We start from the raw sequence: 19360 nt of genomic DNA on the forward strand, positions 1-19360 counted from the left end.
AACAGCCTTGCATCACGACGGTGGGTTAGAACGGTTTCTTACTGTCCTCTCTGGGCAGGTTCACTTCAGCTAAGCTTTCCCTCTCCTACACGGTTGATCCACAGATGTTTCCAGAGCGGTGGTTCTGCGGGGGCCTTCTCAGACCCCGAGGGGCATCTCAGTCGTGCTGGCATCCTGGATCACTTGTGTTTGTGGTAGGCCGCATGTCCTCTTGCGTGCGGCTTGAACTGAGTACAGTGCCTACCTGTAATGTGACCTGGTGACCTACATTTAGCCACACTACCTGTTCCACAGTCCTTGTAAAAGCTATTGGCAAATCGTGATGAAAAAGGGATTGGCTTGTCACTGAATGTGGCTAAACTGAGCTGGCTCCAGGTGAACTTTGGGGCAGCGGCACTATGTATACCCTCTGAATTTTAGCCAAGGCGGGATGGGGAACTGCCCTCCTAATTGGCTGGTCACCAGAGACCTACTTTCATGGGAGCCATGTCACTAAATAGTCCTTGGGATCTTTTTTTTTTAAATTAATTTATTTGAGAGAGCGAGCGAGAACAAGCATACGCATGAGTGGGGGGAGGGGCAGAGGGAGAGAGAGAGAGAATCTCAGGCAGACTCCACGTGAAGCCCTACACTGGGCTCGATCTCACGACCCTGAGATCATGACTTGGCCCAAAACCAGGAGTCCAGCACCTAACCGACTGAGCCCCCCAGGTGTCCCGGCCCTTGGAATCTTTTTGGCACCATTATGAAAGTCTTACCTGTTGCTGATTTAAGGACTACAGAAGAGTTGAGCTAAGCAGTCAAGCTGCACAGGATGCTCCAATTTTTAGGAAAAAAGATGGTGGGTGGGGAGTAAATGCTCTGTGAATGGGCTGTTGAGCACTTGGAATAGAGCTAGTGCAACTGAGGAACTGATTTTTTCATTTTATTCAATTTTAGTTTATTTAAGTAGTCACATGTGGCTGGTGGCTCCCTTGTGGGACAGTTGGGAAGCAGTTCTGGTGTGGCTTTCAGAGCCTTGATTCACATTCCAGCTCTGCTGTCTACCTGTCGTGTGATGGTGCACATACTTCTTAACCTTGTAAGGTGTTTCTGAGAATTCGTCGTCCATGTGTGCCTGGCAAGAAGTGTGTGTTTAGTCGAGGTTGCCTTATTATGATGTTTACTTGGTATTTGGAAGAGAATGGTGGCAGAGTTCATATGGAATATGAAACTCTACTAGTTTTTTTTTTTAACTTTTATGTTTCCTTTCTTTCTTTCTTTGCCCTAGGTTGCTGGAACAACTGGCCACACAGTAGTGTTGGTGGACCAGACAGAGGACATACTGGCAAAATCTAAAAAGGGGATTGAGGAAAGCCTTAGGAAAGTGGCCAAGAAGAAGTTTGCAGAAAACCCCAAGGTAATTTTTTGTTTCACATGACCTCAAGACCCATCCTCTGAACATAACACATTTGGTGGTCTTTGCTTGCTTTTTCGGTTTGTTGAGTAAAGCTCATTTTCCCATAACTTTAGACCAATATGAATGACATAATCACTGAACATTCTGTGAGGACTGAGTACAAAACAGGAGAAGTAAACAACCATATTGTTGGGTAGGTTTCGAGGTAGGGGAGAAGGTTTCTGCAGGTAGTGAACTCATTCTGTCCATGGAGAATTTGGGATTGAAGAACACCTGTTTTGTCATACGGATGGAAGAGAGCGAAACAGGAAGAGAATTTTGGTATTTGCGAGTTAAAAAGAGAATGATATAATAAACATTGCATTTAGATAGAAAATTTTGATTGCTTGGGTAATATCTTAGCACATTTATAATGTAGTTATGGGAGAGGGAAATACAGAGTGTCGTTCTCACTCCCAGCAGCAGAGGGGGTAGGAGAGCTCGAGGAACTCCTAGAAGGCCGGCAGCTCTGGCTTACTGACCCTTTCTCGTTGGACCTTCACGTTTAATTAGAAATACTGCGGAAATCACCCAAGTGAATTTTTGCTTACCTTTGCCACCTTCTTAAAGTTGCATAAAGATTGATCTCCTTGGGGCTTGGATGGAATTTCACTTCATATACGGGCAGAGAAGAGGGCAAGGGGGGCTTTTGTTGTGTTGGTCACCTCGGGTATCTACAGTAGTATGGCTCTTCTGTTTTGAAATTTTGTGTTGTAAAATATATGTAATGTAAAATTTGCCATTTTCACTGTTTTTAAGGGTACAGTTTGGTGACTAATTACGTTGATGCTATTGTGCAGTCATCACCACTTTTTTTTTTTAAAGATTTTATTTATTTGTCAGAGAGAGAGAGAGAGCACAAGCAGGGAGAGCAGGAGAGGGAGAAGCAGACTCCCCGGGGAGCAGGGAGCCCGATGCAGGCCTGCATCCCAGGACCCCAAGATCATGACCTGAGGCAAAGGCAGATGCTTTAACGACTGAGCCACCCAGGCGTCCCACCATAACCACTCTTTACAACCAAAGAGAAACTCTATACCCATTAAGCAATAACGCCTCATTCTCTCCTTTTCCCAACCCCTGGTAACCTCGAATCTACTTTCTGTCTCTCTGAATTTGCCTCTTCTAGGGACCTCATATAACTGGAATCAGGATATTTGTCCTTTTGTGACTAATGAATTTCATGTGGTACTGTCTCCAAGGTTCATGCAGGTTGTAGCGTATGTCAGAACCTCATTCTTTTTCCTGATTGAATAATATTCCATTGTGTGTATAGACTACATTTCGTTTAGCCATTCGTCTGTCAGTGACACTTGGGTGGTTCTCACCTCTTGGTCATTGTGAGTAATGCTGCACTGAACGTTGATATACTGTCTGCCCAGGTCCTTCTTCAGTTCTTTCACGTATGTACTCCAAGTAGAATTGCTAGGTCATATGACAGTCTTGTATTTGGCTTTTTGAGGAACCACCAAACTATTTTCCATAGTGGCTAAACCATTTTACATTCCTACAAGCAGTGTATGAAGGTTCCAGTTTCTCCACATCCTGGCCAACACTTGTTTTCCATTTTTTTAATCATAGCCATCATAGGAGGTATGAAGTGGTATCTTGCTGTGGTTTTGGTTTGCATTTTCTTAATATGTAGTCACCTTTCAAAAATCAGAGGGGCAGGAGTAGAGTTAATTTTTACCCTCTCCCTGAAGAAATCCAGACACGAAATGTCACAGGCAGATTAAAATCTCTGTCACCTGTCCATATTCTTCATGACAGGGGGACCTGAGATAGGGCATGTTGTGAAGAGGGTCCAGGCAGGTGGGATTTTAAGAGCCCTGGGCTGGAGGTTGGAGTCGAGGACAGAGTGAGTCTGGACCCAGGTAATCTGCATTTTTCATGTGTTTACTCTGCAAACTTCTGCCCCTTTGGGCACAGGCTCTGGGCCCCACTCAGAGGGTTTAGAACAAACAAACACACAAGGTGCTTGTGCTCAAGATGCACAGCTCCTAGTGAGTCCTCAGGAGCCTCTTCTCTCGGCGTTGCTCATCTCCGCCCGGCGTGTGTGTAGAGGAGGGACGCGCCTGGCCCGCACTGACCAGCACGGCGGCCGCTGGTCACAGGTGTGGGACAGACCCCGGAACTGAAAGACTTACTAGGAGAAAAGAATATAAAACGTCTCAGTGCTTTTTGTATTGATTACATGTTGAGATGATAATACCTTAGATGGATTGGGTTAAACAAAATTAACTGTACCTGTTCACTTTTTATACTGCAGCCAATAGAAAATTGAAAATCACCTACGCCCTCACAGTATATTTCTGTGGAACAGCTCTGAGAGTTGTTTTATTCCTCAGTGCTTTTCAGTGCCTTTGCTGACAGTGACCATTTTGATGCCCCGGGGACAGAGTCCATCTTGAGATAAAAATGGCAGTTGATAGAGGTGCTGTCTTCGGCCCTAACTGAGGTCTGTTTGTGGATTCCTGGAGTCACAGATGAGACAAAGGTGGGACTGCGAGCCCTTCGCAGCAGAGGCTATGTCTGGCGAGTTTTTGCAAGCCCCGGAGCTAGCCTGCGATGGGCGGTGATTAGCAGAACAACTGCTAAGTCGGCCGTGCTCGCCCTCTCTTGCCCTTACTCAGCTCTTCTCTGCCCCTGTTAGCGATGAACAGTCAACACTGCCTCTTGGACTAATGAGTGGTGCTGAGCTGAGCTTGTCCTCGTTTCCGGAAGGTCCTATTTCAGGACCTGTCTCCTGCCACAGCGCATGGCACTGTGTTCACAGAACAGAGTGAGCCGGCCAGACAGGTGCTGCAAGAGGACCGCGTGGTAGCTGAGCAGAGCTGACGAACAGCGTGAAGGGTTACGGCCCGGACGCCACAGTGATCGCTGACCAGCAGTTGGCATGTTCCCGAGCTGATTCTCGCCCTGGTATCTGGAAGGTCCTGAGAGGCAGACGTGTAGGGAGTTTTAGTGCTTAGAATTCCTGGGCGCATTCGAGTTGCAAGTTCGCCTCTCCTCGCCCCCCTCTCTCCTTCTGCCTTAGCATCAGACCACACACCGTTTTCCGGTGGGTCCAGTGAACGCTCTCTTCCCCTTCCTTCCACTGTTAGGCGGGTGATGAATTTGTGGAGAAGACCCTGAGCAGCATATCAACCAGCACGGATGCAGCATCTGTAGTCCACAGCACAGACCTGGTGGTGGAGGCCATCGTGGAGAATCTGAAGGTGAAGAATGAGCTCTTCAAGAGGCTGGACAAGTTTGCCTCTGAGTACGTGACCCTTGGGCGTTCTTGTTGGGTCTGAGGGCTCCCTCCCCGGGCTCGGGCTCTTCTCCCAGGAGGGAGTCTTTTGACACCAAGCCCACTTCTCTTTCTGCTACCCCAAAGCTGTTTCCAGAAGACTGACACTGTTTCCTCTGTCCTCTATCCTCCTACTCCCAGTCTGCTTCCCGAGGCTTGGGCTGCCTTCATCTGATCATTGTCCCCAAAGGAGGATGGGATTTCCCACAGTAAAGTGGGGGGTCCTTTCAGGGACAGTCCTGTGTCTCTTGGAGTGTCTGGGCCACAGGCCCTCCTGGGCCAGAGGATGAAGAGGCTTGGGCACATCCTCAGATGTCTGCTGAGGAACCTCAGAGTCGTTTGTGTGTCCCCTTTTTTTGAATGGAACCTACAGAATGGTGCAGTTGAGGGGAGTGCCTGTCTACACAAAGTTCCCTGGGCTTTCCTGTTTTGAGCTTTATCTGGATTAAGTCACAACACCTGGGAGCATTTCAGGAGCACTGAGTCCTTACCAGGCTTCCTGGCACAGGGTGGGAGGGGAGAGTCAGCCCCACGCAGGTCAGGCATATGGGTGCCTGGGGCCGGGACCGGCGGTGCCAACAAGTGTCAGCAAGCTTTTGCACACGGGCTGCTCCCTTTCTCAGAATCCGGAGCCTTCATTTGTGTTTGACTTTCGGCTTTTGGCAATTGTGACACCTGGCTGATTTATTTCTGCTCTCCTTGGGGCTTGTGTAGCCACACTTCACCCTTCCTGGTTAGAATTGAAAGTCAGAATAAGATTATAGGACAGAAGTAATTCTCAGCCAGTGAGCAGTGGCTGAAGAGGGACACTCACATACCAGCCTGCTGGAATGTCAGCCCTCATAGCCGTATGGCCTGGTGTCTGAGAAGCCCTGCCCCTCTGTCACCTCTGTGTCACTCTGCTGATGAGTGTGCTCATGGTCTTCATGCCGTTTAGGGCCTGCAGAAACAGAAGACTCTGTGGTACAGTATTGGCTCCCAGGTGAGCAGGGGGCCCTCTAAAATAATAACCCCCCCGCTACCCCGGGTAGTTTGGCCTTTATTGAAATGTTGGTCATTCCTCAATGACAGTGACAGGTCTGACTGCCCTCTCATGTCTGCGTGAGTAATGGAAGGACTGTTAGGGGAAGGTCAGGTGGCCCCACCTCTTCCGTCTCTGTCCATGGACAGTCATGAAGCCTGTCTGATCCTCAGTTTTTATCATCTGTAATTTGACTGAGGGGTTAGGAGTAAGTCATTTCCAAGACCTTCCCAGTTCTAACTCTCTGAAGACTAGTTTCCCTAGTAATCTGCAAAATAGAGGGAGTGGTACCAATTGCACAGAGTTGTTGAGGATGTTAGTTTAACTTGGCTCAGTTTCCCGAGGGCCGCCTGTGTGTCAGGCACTGTGCTAGGCTCTTTCACTTAGGTCCAGTCACACAGATGAGACACGTGAAAGGGCACACCAGAGGAGGCACATCGTGGATGTGAGCTTGCTTCTGGCCGTCGGCCGCCCTTCGCTACACTCTTGTTTTCGCTTTAGATCACCACCATTATTGAACCCCTACTAAGTTTTGTGGCTTGTTTTTTTAAGTAGCGAGATATCCTTGACTGTTAGAGTGAGTGAGATATCCTTGACTGTTAAGTTCTGCAGCGACCCCTGTAACAGGGGAGGGGAATGTGTTCTAGTGGTGAAGTTCCCAGCGGCGCCCCTGATGTGCCCTGGAAGAGAACACGACTTCCCTGGCTGCAGTTATAAGCAGTGCAGATGAAGAGGGGGCCATGGCCCACAGAGAGCCCCAGCTGAGTCCCATCCACCACAGTCCCCACCACCCCCTCTTGTCTTCTCCGCACTGAGGCTTGCGGGTGTGGCCAAGGATCGTCATGTTTGTGCCGTCGATTTTCTGTTAGTACATCTAAGAGGATGGTAGTGTTTTGGGTCCCTGAGTGTCAGAGAGGGAAAAACCAAGGACCGTCCAAGAGTCCGGCGTCCCAAGGAGAACGTGAGGATGTACTTCTCTGTGGAAGACAAGGCAGCCCTGTAAGCTGAGTATGTTGGCACATTGTGTTTGTGTAGAAAGACGGCAGTGTGAGAGCTGTCAGGAGCAGAGCCAGCCCAGCTGATTGGGAGAGGGGGAGGTAGAGGTCTGTGAGCAAGAAGCATTTCTCCCCTGCTGGTAAAATGTTCGCTGGGAGCACCTTGGACTGGAGACACCCGGGACTGGGCTCTGATGTAACTTCACCCTTTAACGAAATGTGCTCTCCAGTGTGCCTCCACATCTCTCCTGTCTGCAGGCAAGTCGCCCTTCCATTGTCCTATAAGACGGTGCCACATTGTGCATGTAGCAGCCCCTGCCAGCACAGCGCTGGGGCGCCATGGCCCGGCTGCTGGGCTTCATGGCGTGCAGCCCGATGGCGCTTGTGTCAGCCACGCTCATGTGTCTTCTCCCGACCCTCCTCCCCCACTCACCCCTGATTTCAGGCAGATTGTAGCATTGCCTTTTGGGTAGGCTAGAACTCCCACATCTGGTCAGTAAGGGATCACTCCACTTCCTGCACTGACCGGGCCATGATGGTTCTTCTTAGCATTAGGCTGTTTTATGTATGTGTACCCACAAGATGGCGCTATAGGACAGCCCAAGTCTCGCTTGTCTTTGTTTAAAGATTTGCCGGGAATGCCTTTGGCACCCCACTTTGGTGGTCTTTAAAAATTGAATTTGGATAAAGTTAATATGGATTTTTAAAAATTAATATTTTACACACACACACAAAGATGGTACTGCTTTTTTTAGGAGATTTTTTTTTTTTTTTAAGATTTTATTTATTTATTTGACAGAGAGACACAGCGAGAGGGGGAACACAAGCAGGGGGAGTGGGAGAGGGAGAAGCAGACTCGCCGCTAAGCAGGGAGCCCGATGCGGGACTCGATCCCAGGACCCCGGGATCATGACCTGAGCCGAAGGCAGACGCTTAATGACTGAGCCACCCAGGCGCCCCTCTTTTTTTTTTTTTTTTGTTTAGAGAGTGAGTGGGGCTGGGGGAAAGGGACAGAGGGAGAGAGAGAATCTTAACTCTATGCGGGGCTCAATCTCACAACCCTGAGATCATGACCTGAGCTGAAATCAAGAGTCAGACACTCAGCCAGCTGAGCCACTCAGGCACCCCGCCTTTTTTTTTTTTTTTTTAAAGTCAGCAGTTTTCTCATTTACTTTTTTTTTTTTTAAAAGATTTTATTTATTTATTTGAGAGAGAGAATGAGATAGAGAGAATGAGAGGGGAGGGTCAGAGGGAGAAGCAGACTCCCCGCTGAGCAGGGAGCCCGATGCGGGACTGGATCCTGGGACTCCAGGATCATGACCTGAGCCGAACGAAGGCAGATGTTCAACCGACTGAGCCACCCAGACGCCCCACGCCCCTGCTTAAGATTTTATAAGCAGAATACCTTGAACTACATTTATCATAGATGTACATGTATCCTTCCTTCCCCAGATCTACCTGTGCAACCTTAAAACTGTTTTTGGACCGTGTTGGTTTTCTTCTGTTTTCATTTTAATTCCCATTCAGTGGAAGATTAAAGCTTTTCACTTGAGGGAAAAAGATCTTAGATCTTTACAGTTTTTTGTTGACTTTGAGGGTCTGTGGCGTATCCTTTTCATCATTAGTCTGTGCTCACTTAGGGTTTCATTTTGTGATGGAGGCTGCTACTTAACCTCAGTTTTCCCCCACGTACCATGAAAATTAACAAATATGAGTAGAGAAGTGTGGCTCTTGAAAATAAATGAAAGATTGGTAAAGATTAAATACATCTTTGAAACAGGTAAGTTTAAATTATCTAATTTAAAGATTTAAACTTGAAATGAAACTGGTCACTTGATTTCGGCTTCTTTATGAAGATCTCTTCCCTGACTTCCTCCAGGGGTCAGGACAACAGATCTGGGCAGTAGGCAGTGGCCTTGTGCATTGCATCGAGGGTAATCCTGTTTGTTTCCAAAGAGGGGACTTATCCTGATACTCCACCGTCTTTCTCTCCACAGACACACGATCTTTGCCAGCAACACTTCCTCTCTGCAGATCACAAACATAGCCAACGCCACCATGAGACAGGACCGATTCGCCGGGCTCCACTTCTTCAACCCGGTGCCCTTGATGAAGCTGGTGGAGGTCAGTGGGCGTGTGTTCATGTGTGTCTGCTTGCCCGGCCAGCTCTGCCAGTCCTGCTCTCTGACTCATGCCCCTTCTGCCATCGGGGGGGCGTGGGGGCGCTGGGCGGATTTTAACGGGAGGGTGGAAGGTTTCTCGGGCCACACTGTCCTTCCGGAGCCAGGAGAAGAAAGAGCCCCTGATATTTAGGGAGGCCTCTGTGCTTTGTTTCTTCGCAGCCCAGTGGTCTGACCAGTGATGACCAGGAGGGCTGCTAACTCTGTGGAATGTCATTCACTTAGTTGTGCCATATGGGGCGGGTGGTGTAGGGAGAGCGTCTGACTGGGAAGACAGCACTGCGGACTCCTGGCTCGCTGAGACCGCAGACGCCAGAGCCACACGTGTCGATATGGCCTCGGTGAGGTCAGTGTGCCCCAGGCTGTAAGTGGGATTTTATCAGCCTGCTCTTACACAGGAGCCACCGTACCCCCTTGTCCACCGTCGCATTGCCCGTGTATTTTGATCCCAGCTATTAAAGCAGCTCCCTGTAGCCTGAACCTCCTGAGTGCAGACCTCTGAGACGGAGGGGAGCGGGGCCCCCAGTGATCCTGTTTGGGTCACTTCCGCTTGCTTGCTTGCTTGCTTGGAGACTTGGGTACAGGGAGACGAGTCACAATAGACAGTTTGCACCTGGAATGTGGCAACTCGCCTTTTACAGGGGGCTAATGACAGGGTCTGAGGAACAGCCGCTATTAAAGTAGCATTTGTTCTGGGGTTGAAGAGTTATTGCTGTGCGAAGTGTGGGGGATGCGGGGCCAGGCAGACCTCCGGGGGTTGGCCGGGGCTCCCTGGGAGAGTCTCGGGCTTTGCTTTCTCCACTGGTGCCTTCTGTCAGCCCTTTCTGTCCTTCCCCTCTCATGCCCTTACCCCCTTACTGCCCCCCGCATAAGCATTCGCCTCTAGTTTAATGGTGACTGTATTTCCTTAGTTTTCTCTCAAAGACAGCTCTGACCTGCGATAGGAATTTATCTGGTCTGCTAACGCTGCTCCTCAGCTTCTTGCAATGTACTCTCACTTCCTAAGGATGTTTTGAGGAAGTTGAGGAATAAAGGGGAGGGGTGGGGGGGAATGAAAGAAACTGCATTTATCCTTACACAGAGAAGAGCAAAGAAGCGGGATGGAATTTTCAACATTTCAGTGCTTAGGGACTAATCACTTTCCTTAGTTACTGTGTCAGGTACGTGTGTTTGGAGATGAAGACACGTATACATTCACTTCAAACTCTAATGCTGTTTTCCACTGCTTTTATGTAATAGTGTTGGTCTATGTCTTTGAGAAGGTGGTGTGTTGGTAACAGTTAATGCTTAGCAAATGTTACCATTTTCTAGAACATGTTTTCTAAAAGTGCTCTTTATTCAGTTTTTATTCTTGGGTGTTCACATATGTGTCGCTGGTGGTGAGCACGAAAGTGAACCATATCTTACGTTGAGCAGTTCTCCTTTACTCAGACGGGCCGCACACATGTGTGTGTATGTATTTATCTCAGACTGTATTAGAGCCATAAACAGAATGTCTGTAGCACATTGCTGTTTGTTGAATGGATGAATAAATAGGCATCCTCCTGTTAAAAAATCTTCACTTTTGGCTCCTTTAAATCAACAAATTATATTTGAAACTCTATAATTAGCAACCTTTGTCCTAGTTCAATCTATGGGGTTCTGCTGGAGACCTTTTCACACTTCCTTTTGAATAACTCTTGGATTGCTGTTTGATTTATGGGGTTTGCAGAGCAGTTTCTGGTCCATCTCATCCCATTCCTCATCTGCATCTTCCTGGTGTTTCTGTCTGTGCTACTCATTCACTTCCCTTAGTGTCATAACATACCACCACCCCCCAAACTGCGATCACATTAAAAGACGGATGATGATAATTCTCTTCATTTATATAGCACCTTTCATCCTGCACAGACACTAGCTCATTAAGCCACACAGCCCTCTTGCAGGATGGAGGCCGTGGCAAGTATCATCATCCGCATTTCACAGGAGAGGGGTGAGGCACGGGGGTTGACTGAGTTGTCTCACCTCACGTAAAGGGTCTGATGTAGAAGCCAAGCCTGTTTGCTTTGACCCTCATTGAAGTTCTTAACTGGCTTTTAAATTATATATATATTTAAGTTTAAATTCACCTGGGTCTCTCTCCATTTGCCAAAATCTAGTTCCTGACAGGTGAGCTCTCTGTGTCCTGTGGGCTAACTGCCAGGCGACGTGCTTGGTGTGACCTTCTGGAGTGGCAGCGGGCCTCTGGGAGCGGGGCAGCAGCTGGGCCCTTGCTTGCTTGCTTGCTTGCATGCACCTCGTGGGTCCAGGGGGCTGCCAGGAGTCTTCCCCAGGGGCCCGGCAGGTGGTAGGCCCAGCCTGGGGCCCCTGTGTGCTGGAAATGAAAACCTTCCTCCGTGGGATGAGCCTGTTCTGATGCGAAGGAGTCGGTGGGCTTAGGGGCATCTGCGTGGGAGAGGGTGGAGTACCGGGGGATACTCTTCTCAGTGTCCAAGAGACCTGTGACTTGGGCAGATTGCTCTGTTTTCCTGCTCTAGACTAAGAGAAGATGGTTCTCCAGGCAGGGCGCTTTAAGGGCCGTTGTTGTACTCAGTAGACATCCAGTTACCTCCCTGAAGTAAATGAACGGTAGCAAGTAACACGGTAACAAAAGCCAGCATTTCCTGAGCACTTTATTCCTCCCAGCAGCTGCATTTGATGCTTCACCTCCTGATCTAATCTGTTGTCACCTCACCTCAGCTGCTTGAGGTGGGGAGAGTGAATTCAGTGTCATTTCAATTTCAAGAAACGTGCCCAGGGTCACAGAGCCAGTAAGTGGTGTGATGGGCATTCGAACCCAGGTCTGTCTCGGGAAGAAAGTCTGTGAAACTCTTCTACACACATACACATTTATATTTTAAGCCTTGATTTTGTACATTCTGTAGTACCTTATTGTCTTTTTTTTTGTAAGATTTTATTTATTTATTAGAGAGTGAGTGAGAGAAAGCACATGAGCAGGGGCAAAGGGAGAGGGAGAAGCAGGCTTCCTGCTGAACAGAGAGCCCGATGCGGGACTCCATACCAGGACTCCGGGATCATGACCTGAGCCGAAGGCAGACGCTTAACCTACTGAGCCACCCAGGCGCCCCTAGTACTTCACTGTCTTAAAGTGGACATTTTGGTAAACTCTTTGTTTCTGGCTTGAGATCCTTGTATTCTGGAACTAAAACTATTTTTGCCACCTTCTGTGTAGACACTTTACATCAGTGTTTTCTTGAATCGTTCTGTTGCACTTGTTTGCTGACTCTGTGGTCATAATTCTCTGCTTTGCATTTCTAGGTCATTAAAACACCAATGACCAGCCAGAAGACTTATGAATCTCTGATAGACTTCACCAAAGCCCTGGGAAAGCATCCTGTTTCTTGTAAGGTAGAGTATCGGTACCTTGGGAAGGGGGTGGTTTTCCTTAGAACTGACTTATTTGGGGTAGAATTCTTCTATAGAAAGATGTGAGAGATGGGGCACTCTCACCTCAGGCCTGTCTGGGGGCTGGGAAGAGCACGCTGGGCCTCTTTTCTAGTTTGCCAGCAGGGGAGCCAGACCCTAATCCTTGCCCAAGGCTATCGGGTGGACCCTTTGAGATCTGAAGAGAGCCAGAGCTTCAGCTGAGTAGAAAACTTCTCCCCGGGTCTTGGCTTTTGTCTGTTGTTGGGCTGCTGTGTTTCCATAAATGGTTTTTGTGACCCCATTGGCTTTAGCCTCTGCTGGGCCTGGGGGAGCCCGGGAGCCTGCGTGTCCGTGACAGCGTGGTAGACACGTGCGTCCCGAGCTGAAAACCATCGCACGACAGGTGGCCAGGGAAATGATGAGAGAGGAAGCGCCCACTTCCCCAGGTGGGATTAATGAAGCTGTTTCTCAGGGAGTGTGGCATTGTGCTTTTGTGTCTTGTTTTTCCACTAAGAAGCAAGGCCCAGTGGGCAGCATGCCTCCCGCCTTCCCTCCTTGCCAGACTCCGTTAGTATATGGGAAATGCCCTCAGCTGCTCTCAGCTGCGGTGGCGCTCTCCTCCCGTCTCCGCTGGCCGTAGCTCCTCGTTAGTCCTCCCAAGACTCAGGACTGCTCCTCTGCATGACTTGGCAGTTTTCCAAACGGGCAGTTGAGCCGTACCGTTACAAATTTTTGTAAGTGTGCATCTACCTTTTTGACCATAATCTTTTCTATCGTTGTGGTTCTTCTTACAGAATGCTTTTGCTTTCTAAAATATTCTCCACCTTGAACTCACAATATTGTAGTAACCTGTGGAAAGGCCTGTTGCTCATGAATCCTCTGAATAAGTCATCTGTCGGCATGGCCCCCGTAGCTTGAGAGAGCAGACTCACATGCCTGTCCCCCCGGTCCAGGAGGGTAGCGGTGTCAGGGAGTCTCATGTTTTAGCACTCATTCTTTCTTTGTTTTGTTTAGTGGTTTTAAATTGGATTTTTTAAAAAGTCACATTGATAACCAGACGTTGCACTCTCTCACTGGGTTATGCTTTGTTCGTGGCAGAAAGTAGTAATGGTGTGAGAAAGAGCATCAGTGTGTAGTGAATCGAAAGCTAGATAAGAAAGTGGAAATGCGGGGACGGGCAGTGATTGTCTTCAGCAGCATAATCATTCATTCATAGAGAGTGAGGATCCCTTCTTCCACTGGAGTGGCCTCAGCAGATGCAGGAATGGGAACTCCCTGATCTCATAAAACTGCCTTGTTACATCATTTCAGAACTCTTTCCTGGGTGATACCTTCAAGCTCTCTGGGTTAGTTATTCAGGCTGTCGATGAAGCATCCAGACAATGGAAGGCAACCACAAAGAACAAGGGTCAGCACGCTTTCCTGTAGAGGGCCCGATAGTCAGCATTTTCGGGTATATGGGCTCTGCTCTAACTACTCGGCTCTGCTGTTGGGGGCAGTGCAGCGTGGACGGTACACGCGGGGTCCGTGGCTGTGCCATGGTGGTGGAACGGTACAGAAGCAGGCCAGGGCTGGATTTGGCCTGCAGGATCGCAGTGGGCCAACACGCCACACAGCAGGTGACATTAATGCACCCGGAACGTGTCTTTCTTCATAGTGAGACTTCTTGAGGAGAGCGTGGTATAAAAAGGGTGAGACCATGGACTCTGGAGCCAGCGTGACTGGGATCACATCCTGGCTCTGGCACTTGTTAGCTGTGTGATCTTGGGCAAGTTACTTAACCTATCTGGGCCTCTGTCCTCTCCCCCCTGTAAAGGTAATAATAGTGCTGGTCTCACAGGGTTATCATAAGGAGTAAATGGATTAATATTTGTAAAGTACATAGAACAGTGCTTGGCACGTAGTACAGTAAATAAAATCTATTTAATAAACAAATGAGTGTAAAAATGTAAGGTATACGATTACATAAAATTAAATTGCTTTATTAAGGGATTATGTTTCTTTACATTACAATTTACATACCAATATCGTGAGAGTATATGCGTCTCTGACTCATCAGTGGCATTGAATATTAGCATAATGGGGAAAAACCCTTTTGACACTAATCTTATTGGCAAAATGCTATTTTATTTTAATGAGTACTTCTCTGATTACTAGTGAGTTTGAATATTTTGTGAGTTTTAGCACTTTTTCGTTATTGAGCTCTGTGGATGATATCGACTGAATAAAACTCCACATATTCTGATTGGAGCAAATATTGTCCCCAGAGTACTTTCTGACTTCTAACCTTGTATATGTGTGCTTCATCTACCCTGTCCTGAGTTTCTGCGATAAACTTTTTGAGGTTGAAAGCACTTTTGCCCTAGATATCAAGTCAGCATCATTTCATTAATACAGTTGTGGTTAAGCTGTTAAAGCTGTTTTGCTCATCTCTGTGTTCCCATGGAGCTAGGAGTAGGACATGGTTTCTGTTTGTCCAGAGTTAAAGAGGGTCCAGATCCTGTGGCTTTATTGCCTAGTTTACACAGCGTGCAGTGAGGTTAGCTGTAAGAGTAATGCAGGGGGCAGGCCAGCTTTCATTTGTACGTTTATGGAGGGCCTAGTGTGTGCTAGAAAGGGAACACAGGGCCCAGGGTAAGAGTGAGGAGTTGTGTCTGCAGGAACATCACAGCCTTTTGTTAAAATTTACACCATTTACTTAGTGAAAATTGGTTTCACATAAATAATACCCAAAAATTACCAACCCAACCTGCCCCACAAATTCCCCCAGAGAGACCAGTCAGTAGAATCCAAATCCCACAGGAGGCTTCCAGGAGAGACGATTAAGTGCAGTAACGAGGAGGAAATTGATGAAAGGGGTGTGCGGTACAGGGGGGTCATGCGAGGTGCAGGGGCTTGTCTGCCCTGGCACCTGTACCCAGTGGACCGCCCTGCACTGCACACTGGAGCGTGAGAACATCCCAGGTAGCCCACAGATGGCTCCGGGGAGCCCAGGCAGTGGCGCTCCTGTGAAGCTTGTTCAAGGTGGAGCGTACTTTTTCCAGATTCCTGAGAGGGATGCCTGCGAGGAGAGGAGTCAAGGGGCTACCATTTGAGTATCGGGCCTTGTGCGCATCGTGTTGGGTGTTTTCTGAGTAATCTTCACAACTTGTGGAAATTACTACTCTGATTCACCAATGATGAGCCTGATTTCAGAATGTCCCAGTGTCAGAAACTATTAGAATCTGAGCCCAGACGGCCTGCCCTCAAAGTTGCGTTCTTTCCAGTGACCTCTCTGCCTCGATCTGCCTTTATTTCAGGATTCCTGCAGTGGGGGCATCTAGGTTTGATTTGATTTGATTTTTTTTTTAAGTATTACAATTGTTGGGTAAATTGTCACATACCACAGAAGTAGGGCTGTGCTGGTACTTCAAAAGAAATCTTGAAAATGCCAAGCTTGGTAAGTGTGGGTAATAAGATGCAGAGTGAGAAGGGGCAGTCTAGTGACTCCGCAGAAGATAAAGTTCAGTGAAAATTCACTTGCCATTTATTTTTCTCTCCTACAACAGGACACCCCGGGGTTTATTGTGAACCGTCTCCTGGTGCCGTACCTCATGGAAGCGGTCAGGCTGCACGAACGAGGTAGCTGTCTGGAGCCGGGCTGGGAGCAGCGGGTCTTAGCTCTTGGCACTGCTCCCTGGTTCTTGAGCAGGCCCTGTAGGAATGGCTAGGCCGTGCAGCGTACGGTTCATTTAGCCTCACCCTGGACCTCAGGACCTTTGTCATTGGGTGCCCTGGTCCCCCTGAGTTCCCTGTGGGGCCTCTGAGCCTCAGAGGTGTGGCTCTGGAACCCCCCCCCCAACACACACACCCAGTTACAGTCTCAGCCAGAGCCATCGCATGGCCAGCCCAGATTTATATCCTAAATCTCTGCTTTTGATGAAAAGGTTTCCTGCTTAAAACAATAATAATGTAAAAATCACTGGACTAAGGGACCTTGAAAGTTCCTTAAAGTTCTAAAATTTGTGACTCTGTGACAGGTGATGGGAGGTAAGTGACAAGGCTGATAAGGGATGATGACTATTTCTTTTTTTTTTTTTTAAAGATTTTATTTATTTATTTGAGAGAGAGAATGAGAGAGAGAGAGCATGAGGGGGGGGAAGGTCAGAGGGAGAAGCAGACTCCCTGCCGAGCAGGGAGCCCGATGCGGGACTCGATCCAGGGACTCCAGGATCATGGCCTGAGCCGAAGGCAGTCGCTCAACCAAGTGAGCCAGCCAGGCGCCCCTTGATGACTTTTTCTAAGAGCCTTCCCTATCCTTACTAAATGAGGCCATGTGTTTTTTTTTAACCTTAAGAATGGTCTCATGCTTTTGTCAATACTTGTTGATTTCCAAAGAATGATTTCCCCTGTTGTAAAATTATAAAACTTGGGACATGGTCCAAGGTTATAAAATGGCATGTATCTTCCTGCCTCCCTTCCCTACCACATTTCTGGAAAGGTAACTATCATGTCTGCTTCAAAGGCAAGTAGGCCTTAATAGGACTGGATAAAAAGCAAGTGTAATTGTTTTCAATTACTTCATTCACAAATGCTCGCTCCTGAGAATGTCATTTTTGAAACAAAATATTTACACCAGCTCTTCCAGAGAGATGAAAGCACATTTGCTTCCTCAAAATCTGCTTTAAATATTAAAACTCTCTGTTTTATGGAAGCATTTGCCACACTTTTGCTCCAAGATCAAACCAACACTTCTGTGTTTATCTATCAGCAAATATGCCTAATTACACCTCAAAGAATGCGAGAAGCGTTTTACCCTACTTTGAAAGGCAGGTGGGTTTTTTTTAATGTAATGTTTTAGAATGTAGCATGTGGGTAATCCACCCCTTAATGTTTTTCCCTCACTGAGACATACTGTCACTTTGATACACTTTCAGATGTACCTTGTATCTGACTGTAAGCGGAAAGGCGTTCTCTTGTCTTTTGCTCCCCTCCCACCGGCAGTGGTCCCTTTGACCCTCCCCAGCCTGCCCCCGCTGGGAGGTGAGGCCGGAGAGGGGGTCCGAGCCCCGGGGGCCGTGTTCTTCGAGACCGCCCACGCTGCCGCCCAGGACGGCACGGCCCGCTTGCCCCTCTGCCTCTTTGCCCGCCACTGCTTGGGGCCTGTGAGCTGCAGCGTCGGCTCCGGGAGCGGCTGGAGTCGTGTCTGGGCTGGGTGTCGTGGCCCAGCAAGCACACTGGGGGCTGGACTCCACACGTCCTACCTCGGGCTTCTTCCCATGTCCCTTGGCCCCGTCGCCGCTGCCCCCCGTTCTGGCCCGCGGGGAGGCGGGGTGCCTGCTCTCAGCAGCCGGCTGGACCGCATCGCTTCTGCTTTGACACCTGCAGCTATTTTGGATTCTTCCTCTCTCGCCTGCCCTGTCTGTTCGTTTGTCCTGTTGTCCGGGGGGGTGAGGAGACACTGCATGCTGCCCGCCCCGGCGGCGGGGGGTCTCGGGGCCCGGCGGCGGAGTGGTGCAGGGAAGACTCTGAGACTTTGTTTTGCCCAGCCTCTTCCTTCTCCGGGGAGAGCTCGTCTGTACGACACCAACTCGGGCAGCGTGGGCTCCCGTAACACAAGCACCACAGACTGGGTGTATTTCCCACGGTTCTGGAGGCGGAAGTGCAAGGCCAGGGTGCCAGATGGTGGGAGTCTGGTGAGGGCCTCTTCCGGGAGGCACGCGGCTGACTTCGCGACGCGTTTCCGCGTGGCGGGGAGCAGAGAGGACACAGGAAGCTCTCGGACTCTCTGAAGGGCCCTCATCCCCTCGTGGGGCTCCGCCCTCATGACCTCATCGAAGCCTACACGTCAGGGCGTAGGGTGTGAGCGTGAATTCTGGGGACGCACACACTCGGTCTCCCACAAACCCTGTCAGGCGGGGTGTGCGCGGCGAAGCACCGCTCTGCATGGGGGAGGCCCATCGGGCCGATGGATGTGTTGGCATTAGAGCAGAGTCACCTCCGTCACCACCGCTCGGGGCCCCGGCTGCCTGGGGGCCCTGCACCAGTGCTTCTTGCCAGCTCCCCGGGGCATCTGGTGGCACCGCGGCGTCCCCTCGCCACTGCTCTCTGATGCCCTGGGCCTCGTGGCTCCTTCCTTGGGCCTGCCTTCTCAGTCCTCCAGTCCTGTCCTCACTCTGTGCGGCTCCCATTTGTTCATGCTGTAGCGGCGGCCTGGTTGGTGGCAGTTGGTCCCCCTCGTCCCTGCGGCTCTCTGTCCAGATCTTCGAGCAGGCTGGCGCCCGGCAGCAGACCGCCACACCTGTCGGATGTCCCCTCCCGACACGTCCCAGGCAGCTCTTCTGGGAGGGCTGGGCTGGTGGCAGGCCCTGGGAGTGTCCCTGCCTGTCGTGTGTCCCCCCGGTCCCTGTGTGACATCCTGCGCCCTGTCATTCCTCTGCTCAAGACCTCCTCGGTGTTTCTGTTGTAGACTACCGAATACAGTTCCCTTCCCAGGGAAGCTGCTCTCACTTCCCCTCCGCCCCTGCTGCCCTCACCACGGACCTCACTCCCCCCGCGCTTACAAGGCCCTGCCTGATGTCCCCAGTGTTCCAAGCTGGTCGCCATGTGTTATAACTCTCTTTACGCTTTGGCTCTCCCTCAGGGTGGTTGCCGCTCTCCTCCCCGTGGCAGGGCGTCTTTCTGTTGCTGGATACGGTGCCTGGGAAGTGTCTCCTCTTCATCCTCCCCAGAGTGCTCCTATAGGACAGGCACTTAGGGGGCTGCAGCTGGGGCCTGTTGTTAATGCCAAGAATGGTGCGTAGGTGGTGCTGATGAGCCAGCCTAAGAAACAAGTCCGGCTGCTCCCAAGCCCCCACCGCTCCCAGGTCCCCACTGTGCAGGAGGAAGCTTTTCATTGTTGTCTTGTCTAGAGTTAGGGGCTCTTCACTGGGGAGAGGTGGGAGGCCCCATGAACCTCCTGAAGTTTTGTGTGTGCAGTTTATTTGGGGCAAGTGTCCTATTCTCAGTGAAGTGCTTGACTCTATACAAGTTTAGGAATTATTAGTCTAAAGC

At 49.6% G+C, this 19360-nt stretch overlaps 1 protein-coding gene across 2 annotated transcripts in view; it reads left to right on the forward strand.

Annotated features, from left to right (window-relative positions):
* Positions 1-19360, forward strand: part of HADH (hydroxyacyl-CoA dehydrogenase) — a 44625-nt gene that overhangs the window by 21182 nt on the left and 4083 nt on the right. For both annotated transcript variants that reach the window (XM_036119932.2, XM_036119934.2), the window contains exons 2-6: positions 1271-1399; positions 4540-4697; positions 8741-8867; positions 12221-12310; positions 15877-15949. In XM_036119932.2, the coding sequence (XP_035975825.2) occupies positions 1271-1399; positions 4540-4697; positions 8741-8867; positions 12221-12310; positions 15877-15949 (577 nt within the window). The remainder of the gene's footprint in view (positions 1-1270; positions 1400-4539; positions 4698-8740; positions 8868-12220; positions 12311-15876; positions 15950-19360) is intronic.

The sequence above is a fragment of the Halichoerus grypus genome, chromosome 3 (assembly GCF_964656455.1).
Source record: "Halichoerus grypus chromosome 3, mHalGry1.hap1.1, whole genome shotgun sequence".
In the NCBI taxonomy this organism is placed as follows: Eukaryota; Metazoa; Chordata; class Mammalia; order Carnivora; family Phocidae; genus Halichoerus; species Halichoerus grypus.